This window comes from Microcaecilia unicolor, chromosome 1 (assembly GCF_901765095.1).
Source record: "Microcaecilia unicolor chromosome 1, aMicUni1.1, whole genome shotgun sequence".
Classification (NCBI taxonomy): domain Eukaryota; kingdom Metazoa; phylum Chordata; class Amphibia; order Gymnophiona; family Siphonopidae; genus Microcaecilia; species Microcaecilia unicolor.
The window spans coordinates 435,386,895-435,413,908 of NC_044031.1; the positions used below are offsets into that span (position 1 = coordinate 435,386,895).

General features: G+C 41.9%; 1 protein-coding gene across 1 annotated transcript in view; it reads left to right on the forward strand.

Moving 5' to 3' along the window:
* The window catches only part of RNMT (RNA guanine-7 methyltransferase), a 96,515-nt gene extending 75,053 nt beyond the window's left edge, over nt 1–21,462 (forward strand). Inside the window, exons 7-10 of the mRNA XM_030186633.1 lie at nt 919–1,036; nt 7,596–7,697; nt 9,729–9,762; nt 21,325–21,462. Of these exons, the coding sequence (XP_030042493.1) occupies nt 919–1,036; nt 7,596–7,697; nt 9,729–9,762; nt 21,325–21,362 (292 nt within the window). The 3' untranslated portion in view covers nt 21,363–21,462. The remainder of the gene's footprint in view (nt 1–918; nt 1,037–7,595; nt 7,698–9,728; nt 9,763–21,324) is intronic.
* Nucleotides 21,463–27,014: the final 5,552 nt, after the last annotated feature.

The window sequence follows — 27,014 nt, forward strand, 5'->3', positions numbered from 1 at the left end:
CGTTTCTAAAATCTTCTTGTTGACACCAAGCTTTGAGCCATTTATTGACCTTATCTGTATTATGTAGTCTTTGCTTTCCCTTTCCACATACTACTACTACTACTACTACTTAACATTTCTAAAGCGCTACTAGGGTTACGCAGCGCTGTACAATTTACATAGAGGGACAGTCCCTGCTCAAAGAGCTTACAATCTAGTAGACAAGTGAACGGTCAAATTGGGGCAGTCTGGATTTACTGAACGGTAAGAGTTAGGTGTCGAACGTAGCAATGAAGAGGTGGGTTTTAAGCAGAGACTTGAAGATGGGCAGGGAGGGGGCTTGGTGTATGGGCTCAGGAAGGTTGTTCCAAGCATAGGGTGAGGCGAGGCAGAATGAGCGGAGCCTGGAGTTGGCGGTGGTGGAGAAGGGTACAGAGAGGAGGGATTTGTCCTGTGAACGGAGGTTTCGGGCGGGAACGTAAGGGGAGATGAGGGTAAAAAGGTAGTGAGGGACAGCAGACTGAGTGCATTTGTAGGTAAGAAGGAGAAGCTTGAATTGAATGCGGTATCTGATTGGAAGCCAGTGAAATGACCTGAGGAGAGGGGTGATAGGAGTATATCGGTTCTGGCGGAATATAAGACTTTTGGCAGAGTTCTGAACAGACAGTTGGCTAAAAGCTTATTGATGCTCTTGTTCAGGTTAGCAAGCAAGCAGTCCACTGAATACTGTGAACACTTTTTCATTGTAATTTTAGATAAGGAAGAGATGCAGTCCTCCTTAAAACCATAAGGTGTCACTTATTCCTAATTTGTAAATAAGACTCTTCTAGGTTTTTCTTTTTCTTTTCTTCTAATCGGATCATACTGCATTAATATGTCCTTTTTTGTGAATGGATTTCAAAAATTTAATATGCAAGTTAAATATTTATCTCTTGACAGAATGGCTAAGAAATATCAAATGAAATTAGTCTATAAAAAGACATTTCGAGAATATTTTGAAGAGAAGATAAAGAATGAGGAACACAAATTGCTGTTGAAACGCATGCAGGCTCTGGAGGTATGTATCATGCCAAACAAGGAGAGTTCAGGTTTCTTTGGCATATATTACGTTTATATTTGTTTACATTTTTGATATACTGCTCACCCTTCCCGGTTCAAAGCGGTTTACAGCTTAAAATAAATTTTGAAACATAATATAGAAATGAACTCCATAAAAGTGATAGGAAAAACCTGCTACATGCACACAAGATCAGCCACCATACTCTCCAAAGAACAATAATTCTAAAACAGAAATAGGTAGACAGTCCAGTCCTCCCACCCCTGGGTTACAGATTGAAGGCCTGCTGATTATTATAAGTTTTCATAGAGGGATAAAATTTTCCAGAGCTTAGTCAGGACTTGTGGGATTTTAAAATTAGTTTCAACTAGATATTGCCCATATGCTCTTCTGTGAATTTTCATCTGCCTAAATTATGTGTCAGTGCACACAGAAATTTGGCTGCATGAAAGAGGTATTTTGGGGACATGTTATGAATTTCTCTGCATAACTTAAATTTTCAATTGTGTTAGTAACATTCTATTTATGCATGTGATTGTACACCTTCTTTTGAATAGGGTAAAGTTATTCATATGTATTTGGACACATCACCACATTTTTAGTCTTAATTCATACAGGTCTCTTGTGAAAATCAACCTGGTTTGTATGTGTTTAAAATTATACTTGTAACTTTATAGTTAGGCACACTACTGAAAATTTACTTCAGAAAATATTAATATGAAAGTATGATACACATGTGGTCTATCAACCTTATAAAGTTTAATATATCCATGCTATGTACACGTCTCAAAATATTTATTTAGCTTGGAAACATATGAGGGGCTGGTCCAGACGAGTGGTCAGTCCAACATTATGTTTCTCTTAGTGGCCAGTCTGAGACAATTGGAAGCATGTAACAGATCCTAAAGGAGAAATCCAGTCCTTGTTGCTTATTCACAGACGTGGTGATACCGAAGTCTACTTGGCTAATGGTTGCTAATAGATTTGTTGTACGGCAACTTGTCCAAACTAATTTTTTCTTTTGTTTCAAAAATGTAATGCATTTGCATAAATCATAAACAAACTACAAAACAGCCCTATTTACTAAGCTGTGCTATAGGCGTTCTAGCGTTTTTAGCACGTGCTAATGCTAGAGACACCTATAGGATTATATGAGTGTGTCTAGCATTTAGCACGTGCTAAAAATGCTAGCACACCTTAGTGAACAGGGCTCCAAATTTGTCAACATTGGAAAAAATAGCCAGTCAGAGCAAAGTGTGCAAGTATATGTAATTACTCAGTGGATTTATGGACAACATGGTTTACAAGAAATTAGACAAAACTTGTAAAGCAGACATAGATTATGTATGAGAGAGTTGGAAATGATCATTCACTCCTAGCTGGCTACAAAGTTCTAATGAGAGAACATTTCTATACAGAAAGGTATAATAAAATGTCATATCTCATCCATTAGAAACTAGACAAGCACTGGGACCATCACTTTAAGGGTCTTTTTTACTAAAGCTTAGCACACACTATTGGATTTAGCATGGACTGCATGTTGAGATGCCCATTTTATGCATATGGGCTTCTTAGCATTAAGCATGTGCTAAGCTTTTGTAAAAGGAATTGTGGAGATTTGAAGAGGTTATCATCTGGGACATTCTTATTAAACCTATAATCCCAGTGCACGAAAGCTTTACATAGTGGTACAGGAGAACATATGAAAATGACTGAAGTTTTTGACCTGGGAAGTTGTATTTCTGGTGGCGGTTTCTTCAGCTTGCAGAGTCAGCGAGCTCCAAACCCTAGTAGCTCACCCACCATACATTAAGTTCCATCACAACAAGGTAGTTCTCTGCAGACACCCCAAGTTCCTTTCTAAGGTCATTTCAGAGTTCCATCTTAACCAGTCAAGTTGTTCCTCCAGCATTTTTCCCCAGACTTCATGCCCATTCTGGCGAAAGTGTACTACATACTTTAGACTGCAAGCGAGCCTTAACCTTCTATCTGGAGCAAACTAAAGCCCATAGACAGTCCACCCAGCTTTTCGTTTCTTTTGACCTCAACAGGTTTGGGGTGGCCATTGGCAAAAGCACACTTTGAAATTGGATAGCAGACTGCATCTCCTTTGCTTATGCCTGGGAAAGAAAGCCATCAGATCAATATCACAACAAAAAGATTTTATTGAAGATGCCGTGTATGAACAAATCGCCCGACACAGGCCGTGTTTCGCCCACCTAGGGCTGCGTCAGGGGCTAATTTGAAACCTTCGTAAAGGGGCAAATATGGTGCATAAAAGTCAAGAAAAAGCAGCTCAAATGGGAATCCTGTGGTGTGTCCATTTGTGTATGTTAGAGACCACAGGATTCCCGTTTGAGCTGGTTTTTTCTTGACTTTTATGCACCATATTTGCCCCTTTATGAAGGTTTCAAATTAGCCCCTGACGCAGCCCTAGGTGGGCGAAACACGGCCTGTGTCCGGCGATTTGTTCATACACGGTATCTTCAATAAAATCTTTTTGTTGTGATATTGATCTGCTGGCTTTCTTTCCCATATTGGATTTTGCAGATCGTTTGCCTTGTTGTTTTTTATGCCCAGGCTGGGCAGACTCTTGAGGCACATGTCACGACTCACAATTTCAGAGATCATCTCCATATAGGAGATTTGAAAGGCTGCAACGTGGTCTTCAGTCCACACATTCACATCTCACTACTGTTTGGATCAGGACATCCAACGAGACAGTCGGTTCGGAGAGGCAATTCTGTAGAATTTGTTCGGTGTTTAAAATCCAATTCCACCCTCCTAGGTCCTCTTTTATTCTGTTCCAGGCTGCTCTTACACCTAGCATGTAAATAGTTTCAGGTTGAAACTTTAGTCTGTATGTTTTGAGACTCTATTGTCCTAGCTTTCTTGTTTTCGTTGAGCCTGGTAGCTAGGGATTCCCACATGTGGGAATAGTGTGGTCTTGTCCTTGGAAAAAGCAAAGATACTTACCTGTAGCTGGTGTTCTGCAAGGACAGCAGGACGCATATTCTCACATACCCTCCCTCCTCCTCTAGGAGTTGCTTTTGGTTATACTTTTTGTTTTTCATCAGACTGAGGGACCCGCTTGAGCGTCAGGCAGGAAGACTCCAGGACATGTTCAGTGGGACGCTGCTGGAACTTATCAGTTTTAGCTATTCAGCGTCTGCACTGGGGCTCAATCGGATATCGCATCCATATGTGAGAATAAGCGGCTTGTTGTCATCGGACAACACCAGCTACAGATAAGTATCTTTGCTGTATTGCAGCAGTTCAGAGTCAAATAGCGGGGTCCAGCAAAGGGTTTGAGCTGGACTATTACACTGAGACAATACCAGCTCAGATCTGATGAGGAAATTAGATAGCTCTTGGCCTCCAGAGATGATGCTTTCATATAGCTCTGGTAGAAGCCTTATCTCTGAAGATAAGGTAACCATCTCACTTTGTTCTTAACATCCTGATTTGGAAAGTTTCAGGAATATCCATTTTACATCACTCTGGTTACAGTTTGGGGAACTCTGGCTCCATCAGTCTTATGACCTCATTCCTTGGCTTTATCCGAGGAACTCAGAAGACATTGGTTCCATAGTGGCTAAAGTTACCATGTCCTCAGTATTTGTCCTGGGCAAGAAGTTCCCGATGCAATACTGGTCAGAGATGGCATCTGCTAAGTGGGCCACAGTTTCTTGCTAAGGAGAAAATTCAGCTATAGTTTCCACTGCTTTAAGTCAGTCAGAAGAAAAAAATTGCAGGAGGTTTGAACCAAGCTTCATATTTCATCTATATAGACAGGGCCCTAACTCCTATATGATCAGACAGGGCCCAAGATGGCATTGGGAGCTACAGTGTTAGGGCCTAGCTAGGAGCCAGCCTTGCTAAGAGTGTTTCCTGTGACTTAGGGGGAGATGCATCAACCAAATGTTAAAAAATCTAAATCGTAAAAGTGCTTAACGAATTTGAAACAACGAAGAATGCACAAAAAAAACAGCTCAGAAATGTTCGGTGTGGGATTGAAAAGTACAATGTATCATACGTTCGTAATCCACGTCGGTAATTGGCCCCTTAAGCCTGCGCAGAGCAGCCAAGAGTTATGCTGGCCGCTCTGCGCATGCCACAAACGGTCAAAACAAAAAAAAACACGTGGCTCCCAAAATAAAAACAAAAATCAAAAAAGGATCGGGAGGGGGCAAAGGCGCTCGTCAAGAGCATCCTGTATGGACGGCCTTGCCCCCCCACCCTGCCCGAGGTCGCCGCTGCTCCCCGCTTCCCCCTGCATTATAAATTAAAAAGCAAAACAAAAATCAGCAGCCCAGGCCGGCCCCCCTCCCTTCCTCTCTACTCTTTTGCCCCACAGCTCCGCCTCCCGACATCCTCTGCCCTGTGCCCCGCCCCCTCCTGGGGTCGTCGCCGCCATTCCCCCCCTCCACCGGGCCCCCCTCCCTCTTACCGGCCCGTGCAGCGCTGTGTGAAGGCGCTGCACGGGCAAGAAGAACAGCTGATGCCTCTGTGCCCAGTCTTCCTTCGCGTCTCTCTCCTCTTGGGCCCGCCCCTGTCTGACATAAGTAACCAACGTAGGTTACTTACGTTAGACAAGGGCGGGCCCAGGAGCAAAGGAAGACGTCCTTTCCTCTTGGGCCTGCCCTTGTCTGACGTAAGTAACCTATGTTGGTTACTTACGTCAGACGGGGGCGGGCCCAAGAGGAGAGAGAGACGCGAACGAAGACTTTGCACAGACAGAGGCATCAGCTGTTCTTCTTGCCCGGGCAGCGCCTTCACACAGCGCTGCACGGGCCGGTAAGAGGGTGGGGGGCCCGGTGGAGGGGAGGGGAATGGCGGCGACGACCCCAGGAGAGGGAGGATGGGGCGAGGCACAGGGCGGAGGATGTCGGGAGGCAGAGCTGTGGTGCGAAAGAGTAGAGAGGAAGGGAGGGGGCCGGCCGGGGCTGCTGATTTTTGTTTTGCTTTTTAATTTATAATGCAGGGGGAAGCGGGGAGCAGCGGCGACCTCGGGCGGGGGGGGAGGGGGGCAAGGCCGTCCATACAGGACGCTCTTGACGAGCCCCTTCCCAATCCTTTTTTTTTTTTTTTTTTTTTTGTATTGCTGCATTTTTTTTTTACATTTTAGTTTTTAGCCGGACAGCCCTAACGAGAGGTACAGACCTCTTGTTAGATTTCTCGGCTGTTCGTTCGGTTTTCCTGCGTTAAACAAATTGGAAAAGGTTAGTGCATGTTATTTCCATACGGTTTCTACACTAATTGCTCATCTGCATTCCGTTTTCGTTAGCTGCTACCATCGTCGGAAAATGGGCTTTAGTGCATGCAACTGTTTGAAAATTCTTCCTTAAAGGCTCATTTTTGGCTCATTAAAGCTTAGTGCATCTGGCTCAGAGAGAGAGAGACTAATTAAAAGAACTAAGCCTGTGAAGTAAGAGTTGATTACTGTCCCTTTATGTGCATACGCAGTGTTTTGACTGTAACCTATGTGTGAATGTGCCACATTTGTGTGCGGTCCTGTAGTCAGCCGCTAGCCACGCTGCCACAGTCTATTAAAAAATCACTTCTGTGGGGTTTGCTGTCTTCCAATCCCTCTAATTGGAAACCAGCTGGAGCATGGTCAGAAATAAAATATATGGCTAGTTTTCCATGAATGGAATAGAAGAAACCAGAAATCTGTGCTATCCACAAATCACACAGACCCAGGTTACAGTAATGATTTTAAAAAAGAAGAGAGAGAAAAAAAAGCTTTTACACTCCATAAATGTCCCTCTTTTTGTTTGAGGTACCACTACTACTACTATTTAGCATTTCTATAGCGCTACAAGGCGTACTCAGCGCTGCACAAACATAGAAGAAAGACAGTCCCTGCTCAAAGAGCTTACAATCTAATAGACAAAAAAGTAAATAAAGTAAGCAAATCAAATCAATTAATGTGAACGGGAAGGAAGAGGGGGGGTAGGTGGAGGCAAGTGGTTACGAGTCAAAAGCAATGTTAAAGAGGTGGGCTTTCAGTCTAGATTTAAAGGTGACCAAGGATGGGGCAAGACGTAGGGGCTCAGGAAGTTTATTCCAGGCGTAGGGTGCAGCGAGACAGAAGGCGCGAAGTCTGGAGTTGGCAGTAGTGGAGAAGGGAACAGATAAGAAGGTCTGTTCTGAATTAGAATTCCCATATTTGTGGTTACTTTTCCTGTTTGTCCTGAGAGTAAGCAAATTTGTTGACATGTAATAGATGTTCTTTGAGGACAACAGAATTACCTTTTGCAGTTGATTTTACATCATTATATAAGAATGAAGAGTCTCTGCACTCTGCAGGGTAGTGCGTGCACGAGAATTGTGCATATGCCCAGAAAATCCTTTCTTCAAGGGCCTTTCCAGAGGACTCTGGGGCATGCTTTATGTTGGTACTCTTGGATGACATCACTCGCTGGTATGACTAGTTACTACTACTACTTATTTCTATAGCACTACTAGATATATGCAATGCTGTACACTGAAGAACATTTGAATTAGAAATTGTGACAATGTATACCATTTTAAGTGATCTTTTATGTGTTCTCAGCAATATCCTTCAGATCAGAATTCAAAACTTGTATCTGAAAATGAAGATGATTACAAGCATGTGAAAGAATGCCTGAAAAATGTTCAAGCAAAACCTCCATTGGTAAGTACTCATATGAATGGAAAAATTTGATAAGACGTGAAAAAGATGTGTTGCACTTAAATCTCTTTCTGAGACCACTGGGAGAATTTGTTACACTGGTACCAGAATAAGCAATGTGGTTCCTGCAGTTGTACTGATACCCTTCTATGTAAGCTTTTGAACTTTATATCAAAGGTCATTCAAGTCTTTAAAATGTTACATAGCAAAGTTTTTGTGATGGTTTCATCATAAACACCTAACATTTAATTTTTTTTGTGGTGTTCTGGTACTGGCAGAACAAACCACCACATGTCATGTCAGTGTATCAGCTATGAGACCCTTTTACTAAAGCTTAGTGTGTTCTAAATTGAATTAGTATATGGTAAATGCTAAGAAACCCATGGATATAAAATGGGTTGCTTAGCATTTAGTGCATTCTAATTCTGTTAGTGTGCGCTAAGCTTTAGTAAAAGGGCTCCTATAATACTCAAGTACCAATTCCTAACTGATTACTTTGTAGTATTGAAGGGTGTGTAAGCTAGGAATAAGTCTTGTATATATGTGGTAGAGTGGAAGTCAAGACAATTTCATGTAATTTCTTAAAAGCCTGCAGATGATCATGTGGAAGTGTATTTTTCATTGATTCTGTAAATTGTCGAGGATGATTTAGGTACAGTGGATGTTGCCTCAAGGCATAGAAAAGCTAAATAACCTTGAGGTCTTTCTTAGCCCCATCTTGCTTGGACTGTATAGAAGCCTTTGATCCATTGTCAGGATTGTTCACCAGAATTATTCAAATTGATAGATATACAGTAGAGATTTCCATAAAGAAGTAGGCATCTCTGGAGCTGTCAGAAGAAGAGTAACTGGAGGCCTTGTTGCTTTTACTGAAACAGACTAGGGGATTCCTTAGGTATTATAGTCATGATTTATGTAACTCATTTTTCAATGTGTTGTGACTGTCAAGCGATTTCAAATGTTCTTTCCATAGCTGTGCATAATAAACTTTAATTTTGTTAGCTACCCAGATAATTGATACTTTTTTTTTTTAGGAGCGGGCAATTAACACATTAACGCTTATTAACTCATTAATTTTTTAATGCACACGGTTCATTTTAACATCACCTGATGATTTTTTTTTAACTTACGCAGATCCTCTCCTCCCCCTCCCTGCATTTACCTTTACAGCAGGGCTTAGGCTCCCAATTTTATTTTCTTCTCTTTCCTCGGCGCAGCCTCAAAGTCTGTCTTCCCCTGCATGGCCAGGCTCTGCAGATAACGAGCTGCGCTGTGCAGAAAATTGGGGAAGTCTCATGGGACTTGAAGTCTCACCATTTCAAGTCCCGCGAGTCTTTCCCAATTTTCTGTACCACACGGCTCAAGTATTTACAGAGCCTGGCTATGCAGGGGAAGACAGACTTTGAGGCTGTGCTGAGGAAGAGGAAAAATCAGGAGCCCAAGCCCAGCTGTAAAGGTAAATGGCATTGGGGGGGGGGGCATGAGTGAAACTGGGTGGTCTTCTTAGGAAGTGTTTGGGTGAGGTGGGAAGGGGAAAAAAAACTGGGTGAAGGCTGGGGAGGCTCAAATAATGAAAAAAAAAATTCTACAAAAGTTAAAAAAAAAAAAAAAAAAAAAAAAACTGGAATGGGTTACAACACTGTCTGAAAAAAATCACTTTGTGCTGCTATTTTCAGTTTACCATTACATTTTTAGCCCTGTTTACTAAGCATGCTATAGGTGCACTAAAAAATATCTCTAGCGTTTAGCACATGCTAAAAATTCTAGCTCACCTTAGTAAACAAGGCCCTTTGTTTGAAACTTGATTTTTTTACTGCCCAAAATACATTCCGCGATTAAGTGCAATTAAACATGCGATTCAGATTTTTAAGTATTGCTCACCCCTAGTTTTTTTTCTTTTTTTTAGGAACACGTTTTTCCCTTTTTAGGAAAAGGTTAACCTGTTTTGTTCAGACACATACAATTTATTGTAATTTAGTTTCTTTATTTTCATTTCCAGAATTTTTTTTAATTAAATGCTATTTTATTTTTTAGGGTACTTTATCCAAATCTGAATGGGAAGCAACAAGTAAGTACTAGATAAAGCGCTCTCTAAATGTAAAGTTTCATGTCCCGCTGAAGGTCATCACTGGAACAGAGCTGCAGCTGTTTTTGGCAGCAACTTTGTAGGCTGGTCCCCCACCTGATGAGTTTGTCTTCCAGGAGATTAGTTGCTCACCTTATAAAAGGAGATATTTGATCACTATTTGGTGTTGTAAGAGTCACATTTGGAGCTGTTTCTTACTTCTTTTTAGAGAATAGCATAGATGACTGCAGAGCTGACAACACTACTACACAAGCATCTTGGTACACTATCTATATGCCATCCTGCTCATTCTTACATGTTTCTCACAGTTTTTTCTCACAAGGATACACTTCTACACTCATCCCAAACAATCATACATTTACACCACTAAGCTTAGGAAAAAGCACAAAGGACACTGAATTAAAACAAAAAGATATTTTATTTATAACAAATAAACCAAAGGTCACCTATTTGCCTTCCCATCAGGCAGATGGGAAAGAGCATGCTGAGCTTCCAGACTCTAGGGGAGTGAGAGTTCTACCTTCAAGAGGTCCACCATCTCTGTTCTTGGTCCTGAAGATGGAGCACAAGCATTTCTGGCACAAGGTTGGAAGTGAACATTTAACTCTGCGATGCCTTGCAAACAAATCAAAAAGAGCAGATATATAACAAGTAAGAAGGCATCTGTTCATGTTAGAGCATGAATCCATTCACTTGTGGGCATGGCTGGTTTGCAGAATGCCATCCCTTTGAGGTTGCCGCATACATTGGACACTTAGGACAGGAGAAAAAAACTGTAAGAACCTCAGAAACAAGGAGATAATAGCAATTGTAAGAAGTATGAACAAAACATGCAAAAGCAGTATACATAAAAGAGAATGTAACCGTTAAAGACGAGCAACATAACATCCCATGTGGAGATACAGAAACAGCCTATTCTGCTCCATTGGTTATAACACTGGAATATGATCATGATCGTAACACAGAAAGGAAATGTCACAGCCACAGGAACAGGAATTGTATTAAAGCTGAACCAAATACAAAAAAATACCAATTCAAAGCACAAATTAAGTATGCATGTCAATTACATAGTAGATGGAGTGGAGGAGTAGCATAGTGGTTAGTGCAGCAGACTTTGATCCTGTGGAACTGGGTTTGATTCCCACTGCAGCTGCTTGTGACTCGGGGCAACTCACTTAACCCTCCATTGCCCCAGGTACAAATAAGTACCTGTATATTCTATGTAAAGCGCTTTGAATATAGTTGCAATGTAGTTGTCTAGTCCCATTCCCATGACAACAGGTAAAGAACTGTATGGTCCATCCAGTCTGCCCAAAAAGATAAGCTCATAGCATAAGGTATGATGTGATACTACATATGTATACTTGATCTTGATTTGTTCTTGCCAGACATCCATGGTGAGCTACAATGAACTCTTCCTAGGACTTGCATATCATTCATTGATCAAAAACCCTGGTTAAATTTTCTATTCTTTAGTCTTACAAAATATCATTAGCTTTTCAATTTGTAATTTTTCATCTTTATCTTAGTAGAGTGCCACAGGGATCTCTACTGGGACTGCATCTTCGTAACATGTTTGTAAATGATCTGGAAATGGGAATGACAGTTGAAGTGATCATATTTGCAGATAATGCAAAACTATTCAAAAGTTGTTAAATCTCAAGCAGATTGTGCAGGAAGAGCTTTCAAGACTGGGAGATGGGCATCCAAATGGCAGATGAAATTTAATGTGGACTAGTGCAAAGTGATGCGTATTGGGAAAAATAACCCAAATTATAGCTACATGATGCTAACTAGGTTCCACATTGGGAGTCACCACCCAGGAAAAAGGTTTTGGTGTCGTCATGAACAGTATGTTGAAATTTTCTGCTCAGTATGTGCTGGCAGCCAAAAAAGCAAACAATGTTAGGAATTATTAGGAAACAAAAACAAAACAGAGTATTCTCTGAGGACAAGCAGGCTGCGTATTCTCACATGTGGGTCGACATCTGCATCGGCCTGGGAATCGGCATTTTGCAAAAGCCAGAGTCTTCCGGCGCCCACCAAGTGAGCGACTACCTCAGTTCTCTTTTTTCCGCGACGAGGTGCGGCAGAAATTTTTCTGTGCTCCTCGTTTGGCCCAGGAAAGAGTCTTCTCTTTTTTTGAACTGTTTTTTACGTTTACGCGTAGGTTTTTCTTCTTGTTTAAAAAAAAAAAGTCTTAGGATCCCTTTTGTTTATCTTTATTCTTTTTTCACAGTAAAGTTTTCTTTTTTTTTCGACGCGGCCGGTTTTTCCCTTTTTGTGCCCTTTCACTTTAGCACAATCGCGTCTTTTGATTTTGCCGAGGCCGTTTTTCCTTCCATGTCATCGAAGACACCCAGCGGCTTCAAACGTTGTACTCGGTGCAACCGGACCATCTCAGGCACCGATACCCATTCCTGGTGTATCCAGTGCCTTGGGCCCGATCACAGCCCAAGTGGCTCGAGAAACCCAGCAACAGAAACATTTTGAGGCTCAGTCCAGTCCTTCAACGTTGCCAAGAAGGACGTGGCATCGATGTCAGGAGCAGAGGTAGTGGCTGCTGAGAGACCAATTCGTGCTGGGAGCAGTGAGGCATTGAGTGGGTCTCCACCTGTCTCAAAACCTCCTGCTATGCAGGCCCCCTGGGACCGACCATCATCAGATCTGACCCCGAGGAGACGTGAGGATTCCACGTCGTCCTCGTCGGTACTGAGGAGTCTCGATGACGGGCATCTAGCGAAGGTGAAGAAGCACCGTCATCAATCTCTTTCTACACATGGTACCGAGAGCTCCGGGTTGTCGAGGGATTCAGCACCCAAGAAGCGTCTGTGCCGAAAGGACCGCTCCCCCTCCATACAGGAGGTGCAGATGCGTCGGTCTCCTAGCAGCCCAGTACCTGCTCCTGAACCTCAGCAGATTCTGCCACCGGCTGTTCCACCGACCCCGCAGCCTTTTCCGATGGCGGCTCTCGATGAGTGCATCCGAGCCCTGCTTCCAGAGCTTCTGGAAGGACTGCGTTGGTCTGCTGCGGTGTCGGAGGCGTGTCGTAAATTCCTGACCAGGGGCGCTTATGACTCTTTTGATGCTTACGACTCTTTTGATGTGGCATCCAGAATCGCTGCTCAAGGTATAGTGATGCGCAGACTCTCATGGCTGCGTGTCTCTGACCTGGATCATTCGGTCCAGGAGCAGATGGCGGATGTACCTTGTCGGGGGGACTACAGTGAAAAAGTGGAGGATCTTGTTGACCAGATCAAGAAGCATAATGATGCTATGGATTCTCTCTCCCGCCGGGTGCCTTCTGCTACAACCTCCTCATCTAGGAGGTATTTTGGTGGGAAGTGGAGTGCTCCCTATTCCTATGCTAGCCGAAGGTACACTCCGGCTTCTTGGCAGCCTACCCAGGCTCAGCCCCAGCACGCTCGTTCTCGTCAACAGCATGCGCCTAAGACTCCTGCTGCTCCCCAGCAAAAGCAAGGGACGAGCTTTTGACTGGCTCCAATTAAGCATAGCCACATTAAAAGTGTCCGTACCGGATGACTTTCCGGTTGGAGGGAGGTTAATGTTTTTTCACCAAAGGTGGCCTTTCTTAACCTCCGACCGGTGGGTTCTTCAAATAGTCCGGTTAGGATACACCCTCAATCTGGAATCCAAACTTCCAAATTGCCCACCGGGAGCTCATTCTTTCAACTCTCAGCACAAGCAGGTACTTGCAGAGGAACTCTCCGCCCTTCTAAAGGCCCATGCGATCGAACCCGTTCCACCAGGGGAAGAAGGGCTGGGATTTTATTCCAGGTACTTCTTTAGCTACTGAGTGGAGGAGTGGCCTAGTGGTTAGGGTGGTGGACTTTGGTCCTGGGGAACTGAGGAACTGAGTTTGATTCCCACTTCAGGCACAGGCAGCTCCTTGTGACTCTGGGTAAGTCACTTAACCCTCCATTGCCCCATGTAAGCCGCATTGAGCCTGCCATGAGTGGGAAAGCGCGGGGTACAAATGTAACCAAAAAAAAAAAAATACTTAATGCTGCTTAGTAAAAGAGCACCTTAGTTAATTCCGTTATTATCTTATTTCTAATATTGGGTACTCGTGCTGTATTCAGACTGGCTATTTTTCCTTCTCTTAAGTTTTTCTTTTTTTTCTTTAGTGGAGATCTGGATCCACGTTGTTGTACAGGTTTCTGTTGCTGATAAATCATATATTTAAAAAAAAGGAAAGTTCTTGAAATACATGTTATAGAGGTGAAGGGGAAAGACCCCTTCAAGTAATATGACTTAATTTTCTAGTCTGAGCAACAAAATGAAGCTAATTCTATAGGTTTATGGCAGCAGTCATACTTTGACTCTGTGAACTGTGTCTTTGAAAAGTATGCAGGTGGATCATGTGACTCTGCTGGAATCAAACACAGACAATTCCTTTGTAATATGACTTATTCAAGGAAATATATATAAAAAAAAAATCTTTTGGTGTGTATCAACAAGTAACAGTAGTAGTGGCAGCCACCATATCTGAGTACATTCATTAGCTAGGATACTCCGTTCTATTCAGGATTTTAGGATGGTAGTGCCTAGTTCAAATAGTCTAAGATAACAAAGAACAAGAGAGCCAGCCTTGTATTGCTTGGCTCCCCATCTTTAGAATATGCTGCCAAAGGACTTGACCGCAGAGGCCAGTCTATGAAAGTTTAAAATTCTTCTTAAAACTTTTATTTTGTGAAGCTTTTAATCTGTTTGAAGATGAGATTGGGAAGATTTATGAGGATACTGCAATTTTAGAAACATAAATCTTTTTGTCTCATTGTGAATGAGCTTGAATGTGTGGGTCAGGTCTTTCTTATTTTGAAATAGCGTTCTTTTCAATTTTACGTTATCGTATTTAATTGTTAACTGCCTAGGTCTGGTAGCCTGGCGGTATATAAAGTTTTAATAAATCCTAAATCATGTGAAAAGATTTTTTTAATATATATCTCCTTGAATAACTCTTACTACAATGGGATTTTTTGTCAGTAGCTCTTTAGTTATTGAGTTTTATATGGTTGGATTTTGCTAGGTGTGAGACATGAATCTTCCATAGCTTTCTGGAAAGTCAAAACATATTTATTACCCATGCATACTAGTTTCTATACTGCAGCGACCATTCAACTTCCATCAGTTATTTTTGTCTTCTAAGATCTGGTGTGTCTTAAAAGAGCTTCTGCCACATAGATTTTAAATAAAAACCTTAACTTTGCCAAAACAACCCACAATTTTTTGGCCCCACCTAGGAATTTTGGTCTTCCCAGTATTTTTGATAAAAGAACAATAGAACAATTTACCTAACCTGCCCATGGATATTTTTCTTTGAAGAAGTTTTTGCTGTTAGCACCCCAGCAAAGTTGTTTTTACATTTCTGGACCATCTTTTAGGAGAAGGAAAATGTATATATAACCTGAAGATTTATAAAGCATACATTTAAAAATAAATAGTAAATTAAATCAGGAAATTTAAACAATAAAAACAGAACATCTTAAAATAATAAGTTAGAAAATAACAGCAGACAGAAATGTCTTTAGGCATTTTCTAAATAAAAGCAGCTCTTCTAAATGGCTATCATATGATATTGAGTTCCAAATTACAGGTTGCACTGTTGACTGAGTAATGGTCAACTGGGCTTTTCTGACTGTAGGACAACACAACAACCTACCCTGACTTGAATCTAAAGTGCAAACAGGTTGAATCAGAGCAGTAGGAATATATAAAAACATGCCTTATGATACCTTGACAACAAGAAATGTAATTTTAAACTGAGTTTATTGGGCTGTATGCAGCCAGTGAATGTTAAGAGATATAAAAAGCGCATTTAATTATTATGTAGAATGTTTCAAATAAAATCAAATTGTTTTGTCAATTTTATTATGGGAATAGATAGTGTTTTTGAATTTTTCTAATTTTTGCCTTTATAAAATATTTTTCAAGGTTTTTGGGGGTTGCAGTCATTACATTGAAGAGAGAGTATGAACAGATGCTTCTTCCTTGAAATTTTTATTACATTATTTTCCTGAATTTTGTTTCCTGTAATAAATTGATTGAGGGATTACTGTTTTTCAGTAAAACATGCCTTCTTTGGTATTGTTGTCCATTTGGCCACAGCCTGTGATCAAAAGATCTGCAATATTTGAATTTTTTGGAAGGTCGGCGTACAGGATGATATACCTACAAACAAGGAATTATAATAATCTGTTGTAGGTAAGATCAGGCTTTACGACAGTATAAATATGCCAACTCCAGAAAAGGCTTTAACCTCCACAGTAGGCATAACTTTAAAAATAATACAGTTTTACCATATTTTTAATTCAAGATCGAAATGCCCCCCCCCTCCATCTACAGTAACACCAATTATAAGGAACATCTGGACTAACAGGATTTCACTTTTCAGTTTTGCTTGCCATGTATGAGCAGCAAGCCAGTGTGGTTTCAAGCTCTGTTGTAAGTAAAAGAAGATACCCAATATTTACCATTATTAAGACGAGGCCACAATGACTAAGTGTTGGAAGCCGTGACTTTTTGTATCAAGATAGCACCCATAATTGTTTGGTCTTGGCATGATATGTTCCATGTCATCTTCTCAGTGAACTAAAATCTAGGGCCATAGAGCTGGTGTTAAAAGCTCAATATGAGGGCCACAGGTCTACACAGAGAACTTATGGTCTGGCTATGCTGAAGAGTTTCAGCTTCTTAGTCCAAAGACTAGCCAAAATGGTGAGAGAGAGAGAGGTCATTCCTCCCTCTTCAACCTTCCCTACTCAGGTCAAGGTGAAGGTTCTGACCACTTAAGCAGTGAACCAAAGGGAATCATTGCTGATCTTTGTGGAGAGGGTTTGAAGAACTTATTTCAATCTGGTGATCATCCTATGACAATAGACCAAGAATAGTGTATAATAAAATACAAGAACACAAAATAACATAGTAAAATACTTAATGTTCAAATAATAAAAGTATTACATCTGACAAGTCCCAATATATAGCACACTTACATATATATACATATATATATTTAAAAAATCAGAATATCTTAGTAAATAATCAGGCTTTTACTAAGTTCCTAAAATGAAATCTATTCTGTAGGTGAGTCTTTATGGAGAGAATTATACAGAAATGGGCATAATGGTGAAAAGTCTCTGAATTCACTGTTCCAGGAGCCAGAAGGTGCATGACGTTGTACACTTTTTGAAGTGGTTGTATTTATAGGTGAGTTCTTCCTAGGCACAGACAGTGCCATGTTGATCTCCAAAGATCTAGTCTTGAGCCTTCAAAGTGTTCTTCAGAGAGCTATGGAGGGCACTCACTCTTATGAGATAGACTTTTGTGCTGTTATTTATTTATTTATTGCATTTGTATCCCACATTTTCCCACCTATTTGCGGGCTCAGTGTGGCTTATCAGAACTCTCTAAGGAGTTGGCACAAGGATCGTGGAAGTGCTTGCTTAATATGGCAGATGCATCCAGGTCCTGGAGTTGAGATCCTTCATGCCTCTTAATGTGTCAAGTGTTCCTCCTGTTGACACTTCCATTTCAATGCTGAGTATATTAGTGTCAGCCCAGGTCCAGCGCCTCAAGCCTTTGTTGGCATCATGTGCATTTAATTGAATGGCTTAAGAGCAAGAAGCATTTCCTGCTACTTGACCTCTGTTCCATAGCTCCTGGAGCTGAATTTTAGGTAATGGAGGTTGTTGGCTCCAGGGTGGATGCAACCTCAAGCTACCATAGAACCAGTATCCTCTGATTTAGATTTTGAAGAATCTTGGAGCCTTTGATATCTGCCACAAGAATGTTCAGAAGATTAATTCTTCCCAAGTTCCAAATTTGCATATTTAGAATCAGCTAGGCATAGTGCATTTTTCTTTGTTCCAGACATGAGGTAAAAGAATCTTCCCCTTTCTCTCCATAGTAATCTTTCCTTCCGAAACTTTAAATCTGAACTTAAGACTTGGCTTTTTATATAGCTTTCAGAGTACCAGATAGAGTTCACCAGCCCACCCCTCTTTTCGTTTGTTTCCCTACTATATGCAGTTTTTAATTCCCCTCCTCTAGTTCCCCTTTCCACACTTGTTTTCTCTCTATCCCTCTCAGTGTGTTTGAATTTACTTTCCTATCAAAACGTAGAGTTCCTTTTCCTTTACATTTTTGTAATATGTACACTGTTCTGCCCTGGGTAGCACTATTACACTATAACTATATTTAACACATGACTTTTCATGATTGCCCAAAGTAACTAACTTTAAGGTACAGTAGATATTTCCCTGTCCCCAGTGGGCTTAAAATCTAAGTGGTGCCTGAGGCAACAGAGGGTGAAGTCACAGTGAACATCAGCAGGATTTGAATCCTAGATTCCCTATAATTTACTTCCTATTAGGCATCCCGCTGTCATAGCAGGGCCAATCCTACCATTGAGCAACCATTTTTCACACATGGCCCTGCTTTTAGCACCTACTGTCTTAGGCAAATGAGGCCCCATTATGATTCTTTATATGACTCTATATCCTCTTGCATCTCCCATGGGCTGCTCTTGTGTCATAGATGAAATGTAAGCCTCCATATGAGGACCTTTCCTAACTTTTTTTTCTGAGGATGGCTATCCTCTTTGGAAAATAGGTCAAGAATTAGTCTCTCAGCCTCCTCAAATACCTGAATGACCCTAAAGAGTTGATGGCAGTGTCTATCCCCATTCTGTGGATATAGGAGATCCCACAATCACTGTATTTCCTGTTTGTAAGACCATCACTATGAAGTATCATGTATAGGCAGCTGAGAGATTTGAATACCCCTGTTATCACACAAGAGTATGGTAACTGAATCGTCATTTTAAAATGCCAGCGTGTTGAAACCCATGTGTTACTGCCACTTGATCATGTACTACTACTACTTATTTCTGTAGCGCTACTAGACCTGCGCAGCGCTGTACACTTGAACTTGAAGAGACAGTCCCTGCTCAGCAGAGCTTACAATCTAATTAGGACAGACAAACAGGACAAACAAGAGATAAGGGAATATTAAAGTGAGGATGATAACATAAGGGTTCTGAACAAGTGAATAAGGGTTAGGAGTTAAAAGCAGCATCAAAAAGGTGGGCTTTTAGCTTAGATTTGAAGACGGCCAGAGATGGAGCTTGACGTACCGGCTCAGGAAGTCTATTCCAGGCATAAGGTACAGCAAGATAAAAGGAACGGAGCCTGGAGTTAGCAGTGGAGGAGAAGGGTGCATATAAGAGAGATCTCTGTAGGGGAAAAACATTAGAAAGTAAACTCCAGTCCTCTACAGTGTTGTCCCTGATTACATGATGCAGTACTTACACAGAATTCTGAACTGGACCAAAATATTGATTCTCCCTAACAAGAAAAAAGTTCTCTCATCTTGTGGAACCTGTGAGGTGTGCACAAGAATTATCTAGGGGGTCTTTTACTAAAGATCAGCTTGAGTTACCTGCAGCAGGGCCCATTTTATTCCTATGGCTCCTGCTGCAGATAACTCGAGCTAATTTTTAGTAAAAGACCCCACTAGTTCTTATGGTCTGTGATTTTGATATGACATTGAGCCGCTTTGCCAGAGAATTGAATGCCTGCTGGCTCTCAAGATTTTTCTTAAGGCTGCATAACCATAAATATAAAAAGCCAATATCCCTTAGATTGCCAAAAAAACTTTTGCTTGTAACCTGAACCTTATTCAAACCCATAGAGTCCACCAAGGTTTTTTGTTTCTTTTGCTCCTAAAAGACCTGAGAGTACAATGACAATGTACACCATTTCTGATTATATAGCAAATAGCATCTTCTGTTACAGCCAGAAGTACATGTCATGAATAAAATTGTTAGGGCTGCAGAAACAATGGTCACTCATCTAAAGCAATGGTGGTCAACCCAGTTCCTGAGGTGCAGCTAGCTAGTATGGTTTTCAGGATATCCACAAATATGCATGAAGGAGATTTACACGCAGTGCATGCAAATCTATCTTAGGAATATTTATTGTGGATATCCTGAAAAACAGACAGTCCAGGTTGAGAACCATTAATCTCAGTTTTTTTTTTTTTTGTTGTTGTTACATTTGTACCCCGCGCTTTCCCACTCATGGCAGGCTCAATGCGGCTTACATGTTGTATACAGGTACTTATTTGTACCTGGGGCAATGGAGGGTTAAGTGACTTGCCCAGAGGTGGGCATTGAACTCAGTTCCTCAGTTCCCCAGGACCAAAGTCCACCACCCTAACCACTAGGCCACTCCTCCATGGAGTGTGGTATGGCACTCATTCTGTGTATTCATGTTTCATTACTGGCTGGATGTGTCCTGACAGGATAAGTTTACTGTCTATATTCCATAATCATTGAGAGGTAGAGCCTGATTCTGTCTCCCTGCAGAACCTATTTTTATGAATTTACTGTCCTTTCTTCAAGAAAAAATTCCAAGGAAAAAAGAATTTCAATCAGTCTCTTAAGGCTACATACCGTGTTTCTCTCTCTCCCTTTTTAAGACTGCTTCTAGCTGTGATGTCCAAACTCTGTGACTCGAGTGAGCAGCTTACCTTTACAGAGAGAAAAATTGCTTCTCTAAAGATAGCAGTTCACCAGTCACAATCCTTTCCACCTCCTCTTGAAGTTCTTCTCCCAATCATGTCTGATCTATGGAACTGAGGGGAGCCGTGGAACTACTTTGACAGACTTTTGCCTTTCCGGAAAGTTATAGAAGATTCATGCCTGTGCGGAATGTAGTTACACAATCTAATTTCTACAGCTGGTGAACTGATGTCAGAGAACACCTATTGACAGGTAAGCAAATTTGCATTCTGAATGAAAATTAAAACAGTAGCTGGAAGCCCACAGCTGTCATTTTTCCCATTAAGGGTTACATGTAGATGCCATCTACAAATGAGTTATTGCTGTTTACTGATTTTTTGTTGTTGTTGTTTTTTGTGCCATTCCATATTCAGTTAACTAAAAAATCACACACGTAACCATTCTTACTTCTTTTTCCCTCTGTTGGTCACTAAGGGCTTCTCTTACAAAGCTGCACTAGCAATTCCTGCTTGGCAAATGAGAGAAAGCCCATTCATTTCCTATGGGCTTCCTCTCAATTGCCATGCAGAAATCACTAGCACAGCCTTGTAAAAGAAGCCCCAAGCCAAGGTGTTACTGGCATTGCCACTATTCAAATTGTCAATTAATGCCAAATAGCATATTTTGCGTGCAGTAACTGGAAAGTGGTCAGCTCTTGCACTAAGGGAGGAGAGATTTAAAACAGTATAGAACTGAAAAGTAAATTGATTTAGTATTAATGATTTTTCAGCTAATTATTTTTATATGTATGGAACTCTGTTTTTCAGGGACTTATTTCTGAGAAATTGAATTTGCATCTGACAAAGTGGAGTCTGGTCCTCAAATTCATGCCTCAGTAAAATATAAGGTGCCACCTGCCTTGGTCAATTGAATCTGGAACCACGTTTGCATTGAAAAATATATGTTGAAGATTTCCTTATAGGATAGAGTGAAATTAATTTTTTCTCGTTTTATCTCTGCAGGTATATATTTAGTATTTGCGTTTGAAAAAGAGTTGTGAAAAAAAAGAAAGAAATTGCTGGATGGAATGCAGAAGAATCAGTTTTTTGTTGTTTTTTTTTTTTTATTCGGTTTTTATTATTTTAAAGAATGTTCAGATTCAGAAAGTCACAACAAGATTGAAGGGTTTACATGGTGTTGAGTTTTTTAATGCTTGCTTTTCATTTATTATGTGTGCAGAGTACTGCCAAAAATGTGGCTTTGCCTGTTGACATGGAATTACAGTTGCCTGTCTGGGACAGATGGACATTTATTTATATATGAGGGAAACTGACCTTAGATATTTTCAAACATTTTTGAAGTATATCTGCATGCTAGGTGCTAGTGGGAATTGTTAGTATCATTTCAGAAAAATCCTATGGCAAAAATGGTAACATATGAAAACCTCCCTCACTCTGGTGATTTAAATATTGCTGTTATGATCTGAAGAAAAAATTGTGACATAAGTACTTCAGAATTCATTATACATTTGTTTTGTAGAAGGTAAATGTTCTGTAGTTTATTCATTACAGATGTAATGTCTCTTCTGATGTGTTGTATGCCAAATAAAATATTTTGGCTCATGTCATATTGTCTTTTATTGATACTGATTTGTAAAGAACACTTTTTTGACCTTTTTGTGAGGATGGTATAAAATGTGCCATTTTATTTATGCATTTGCCTAAGGTTCTGTTAAAGGCCTCTGGGTTATAGACAACATATGGCCATCATGTGTGAAAGTTGCTAATGATATGGTACTTCTGAACATATTTACAAAAAAAAATAATAATCTGAGCATTAGATTGATGCCTCTTCAAAGGAGGCTGCTTTTATGTATAATTTCAGAAATAAATACACAAGTGGTGCTTGATAGAGAATTTACTTGTTTATGAAAAACTTCAGACCTGCAGGTCATAGATAAACTAGGACAGACTTCTGCTCTCTAACTCTTCCTCTTCCCCCCAACAGAACCAAGGTGTTTGGGACCTGGAAACATTGACTAATTTAGGACTATTTTCCATGTGAAACATGAAGATGGAGAACAAAAAGAGTATGTTTTTGTTTATTAAAACTTGATATACCGCCTTTACATTACAATAGGTTAAAGTGGTTTACAATTAAGTGGTAAACATAAAATCATACGATAAAGGAAAGAAACCATTCACTCAAGTACAGTAAATTAGAAAACCATTAAAATCAAAACTGTAGTTAAGAGCTACAGTGTGTGCAAATCTGTCAGGTACTGGCTGCGCTAAGTCAGTGGACTCTAAACGGAAAGGCCAGTTGAAGCAAATGAGTTTTAAGTTGGTTTTTAAATTTGGTAAGAGACAGTTCTTCCCTAATGGCTGCCAGCAAATTGTTCCAAAGAGAGGGAGCCAGAAAATAGAATGCAGATTTTCAGGTTGACTTGTAACAAGCTTGTTTAGGGAAGGGAAGCACCAGAAGATTGGCATCAAGTGATCGTAGTGAACGGGATGGAGTATAAGAAGTGATTAAAGAAGAAACGTATGCAGGACTATCTGAATGTAAAGTCTTAAAAGTAAGTGGATGCGGTATGACACAGGTGACCAGTGCGATTCAAGGAATAACGGCATAACAGAATTGAAACGTTTTGCTTTGAACAATAGGCGAATTAAGGAATTTTGAAGTCTTCGTAATTGAAAATGTGGAAGGCCTGCATATATAGTATTACAATCTAATCGAGAAATGACAAAAGTATGTAGTAATGTGTGTAGTGAATTAAAGTCCAGATAATTTTGAATTGACCTTACACAATGCAACCAGAAGAACCCAGATTTTACAACATTGGTGTTTCTTTATTAAAGGAGAGTTTAGAATCAATATGTATTCCCAAATAATGGAAAAACTCAACAGTGGTGATTTGATGCCTGAAAAAATTCAAAGGTATTGATGGAGTGCTAACAGAACCTGTGATCCAACACGCAGTTCCTTGGTAGGGTTGAGTACTACTTTATGAGAAGTTAGGGGCCCTTTTACTAAGCCATGTAGGCGTCTATGTGCACCCAACACACGCCATTTCTGAACTACCGCCCGACTACTGTGTGTGGCCCAGGTGGTAATTTCATTTTTTACGCACAAAGGAAAATATATTTTATTTTCCGGAGTGTGGCGCTAACCAGGCGGTAATCGGCATTGTACGCACACTGACGATTACTGCGCAAACGCATGAGACCTTACCACTAAGTGAATGGGTGGCAAAAAGGTCTCAGGCACAAAATCGATGCGCGCCAATTTTCATTTTGCTGCATGTCCATTTTTGGCCCCCAAAAAAGGCCTTTTTGTGCAGGTGTGCTGAAGAATGGGCCTGCATGTGTCCAATACACGCATCCACACCAGCACAGGCCATTTTTCAGCGCACCTTAGTAAAAGGACTCCTAAGCCAATTGAACAAGGCAGTAATTTTGTGAAGCTTCGACAAAAGGGGACCTGCGCTGGCATCGGTGCATGTTTTTGACATGTGCTGAGGCCTCCTTTAACCGCAGCAGTTAAAAAGGAGGATGACCGTTCGGCAAATGAAGCATTTGCCGCTTGGCTATTTTTTTTTGGGGGGGGGGGGGGGGGAATCACCGCCATCCATTGCCTGATTACTGCGGGGTATCCACTGGCACTACAAAAAGAAAAATATTTACCACCAGACTGTTGCGGTAGCGCGGCAGTACTTCCATTTTAGCAAGCGGTAAGCCCGCGTTGGGTTTACCGCCACTTTGTAAAAGGACCCCTAAGTGCCTTTTGTAGGGGTGTTCATAGAATATGAAGATGTGGGATATATTAGAAGAATGTTGTTTGCATTAAAAAAATGTATACCACAAGATAACTCATGGTTAAAAGATGTATCATTAACAGTGGATACTGAAAATCCCTCCCTGTAAGAAAAGACGTAAACCACGCCAGGGTAGAGTTTATTAAGCCTATTGAGCAAAGGTGTTCCAAAAGCAGAGAATGATCCACAAGGTCGAATGCAGCTGATAAATGTAAAGAAATAGAGGAGAGCGATATTTCCCTTTTCTTGGATACTGTGTAATTCACTCAGGGGTCCTTTTACTAAGGTTCACCGAAAAGTGGCCTGCACTGGTGTAGGTGTGTGTATTGCATGCGCACAGGTTCATTTTTCAGCGCACCTGCAAAAAAGGCCTTTTTTGGGGGGAGCCAAAAATGGACATGCGGCAAAATGAAAATTGGTGTGCGTCCATTTTGGTCTTGAGACTTTACCGCCACCCATTGACTTAGAGGTAAGGTCTCATGCATTAAGCGGGCGGTAATCAGCGCGTGTACAATACCGGTTAGCGCCGTGCACTGGAAATTTTCGGGTGGGCGCATGTAACTTCCCGCCCGCGCGCTTCCCTCAGTTTCCTTTTTTCCGCTTCGCGAAGAGGGGTTTTTCTGCCGCTCCTTGCATTTTTGTGGCCCAGGAGACGTTTTTCCGTCGTGTTTACGCGCTCCGATTGTAGCTTTTGCTACCTTTTTTCTCATTCAAACTTTTTTTTAAAAAACCTTATTTTTCTTAGTTTTTTTCCCATTTTTAAGTTTTTTTTCTCCTCCGGTCGCGGCCGTCTTTAGGCCGCCCGGTTGCGTGGCTTTTCCTTTTTTTCATGCCTTTTTGTTGGCACCATCGAGTCGTTTGATTTTTCGACCGCTATTTTTCCTCCCATGTCATCGTGGACTCCCAGCGGCTTCAAACGCTGTTCCTGCTGCAACTGGACCATCTCGTCGACCAATCCTCATGCCTGGTATCTCCAGTGCCTTGGGCCTGACCATTTGCCAGCTTTGTGTAAGCTTTGTAAGTTAATGAAAAAGAGGACCCAGGTAGCTTGAGAGGCTCAGTGTGAGAAGCGTTTTCCAGATCGATCCGGTCCTTCGAAGTCGGCATCGACATCGGTACCGAGGTCGACGGCATCGATGTCGAGGGAAACAGCATCGAGAGTCCAGGTAATGGCTGCTAAAAGACCTGTTACAGCTGGGAGCAGCGAGGCATCGAGCGGTCTCCACCCGTCTCCAGGCCTACTGCTATGCAGGCCCCTGGGACCGCCCTGAGTCGGACCCGGCCCCAAGGAGGCGTGAGGATTCCACGTCTTCGGTACCGAGGAGTGTCAATGACGGGCATTGGGCGAAGGCTAAGAAGCATCGCCATCAATCTCCTTCCTGTCATGGTACCGAGAAGCGTCAGCGCCGGGAGGATAGCTCGCCCTCCATTCAGGAGGTGCCGACGCGTCGGTCGTCTGGCAGCCAGGTACCGGCTCTCGAACCTCATCTGATTCTACCACTGACTCCCATACCGATCCCACAGCTTGTTCCGATGGCAGCCCTTGATGAGTGTCTCTGGGCCATGCTTCCAGGCCTTCTAGAAGGGATGATGCGTCCTTCTGCCTCGGTACCGCAGGTGCTTGCGCCTCCGGTATCTACTGCTGAGACGGCGTCTGCCCCATCTCCTGCGAGGAGGTCCCCGCCCTCGGTACCGCTTGCGGTGCCTGAGCTGGTTGCCACCCGGGTAGACTCTTCTTCGACATCGGTGGAGGACGCTTCACCGGAGTCCAGGCAAGGGTCCACTTCTCGATGCCCTTCACGAGGACATCGAGGTAGAGGCAGGATCGGGTTCAGGCTGCTGCTCTTCGAGAGCTATTGTCCGACACCGAACAGGAGCACTCATGGAGTGAGGAAGAAGACCCCAGATATTTTTCAGAGGAAGATTCTCAGGGGCTTCCATCTGATCCCACTCCACCTATTGAGGTTAGACAATCTCCACCTGAGTTTCTCTCCTTTTCATCTTTTGTGCGGGAAATGTCTAGGGACATTCCTTTTCCCATGGAGGCTGTGGATGAGCCCAGGGCTGAGATGTTCGAGATCCTGGATTATCCTTCTCCGCCAAAAGAGGTTGCATTGGCCCCCCTGCACAATACACTCAGGGAAGTGATGTTGCAGAATTGGTCTTACCCTCTATCTAATTCAGTTGTCAACAAGAAGTCCGAGTCCCAGTACAGAGTCCATGGTGAGCCTTTGATGGTGAAGGCCCAACTTCCTCACAATTCCATGGTGGTGGACTCTGCTCTCAGAAGATCCAAGAGTACTAGGGACTATGCTTTGGCGCCCCCGGGCAGAGAGTCTAGGACCTTGGAGTTCTTTTGGGAGGCGTACGTATCAGGCCGGAATGCTCGCAGCCAAGATTCAAACATACCAGCTGTACACCAGCATCCACTTACGGAACTCGATAAAGCAACTGTCCAGTTTGGTTGAAGCTCTTCCTCCTGAGCTTGCTGAGCATTTTCACCAGGTGGTCAGGCAGCAGAAGGCGTGTCGCAAATTCCTGGCCAGGGGAGCTTTTAATTCTTTTGATGCTGCATCCAGGGCGGCTGCTCAAGGTATCGTGATGCGCAGACTCTCCTGACTGCGTGTCTCGGACCTGGATCAGAAGACCCAGCACCGTATGGCGGATGTTCCTTGCCGGGGGGACAATCTTTTTGGAGAGAAGGTTGATGATATGGTTGATTGTATCAGCCCTAGTTCATCACAACTGGAGTTACCATCTAAGCGTCACTCGGCACATCCACACACATGCAGCCATTTAAGTTTAGGTTTTTTTATAACTTCCATTTTCTAATTAGAGATCCTCTGTCTTTATCCAATGCCTTTTTGAATTTCATCACCTCCTTAATGGAGA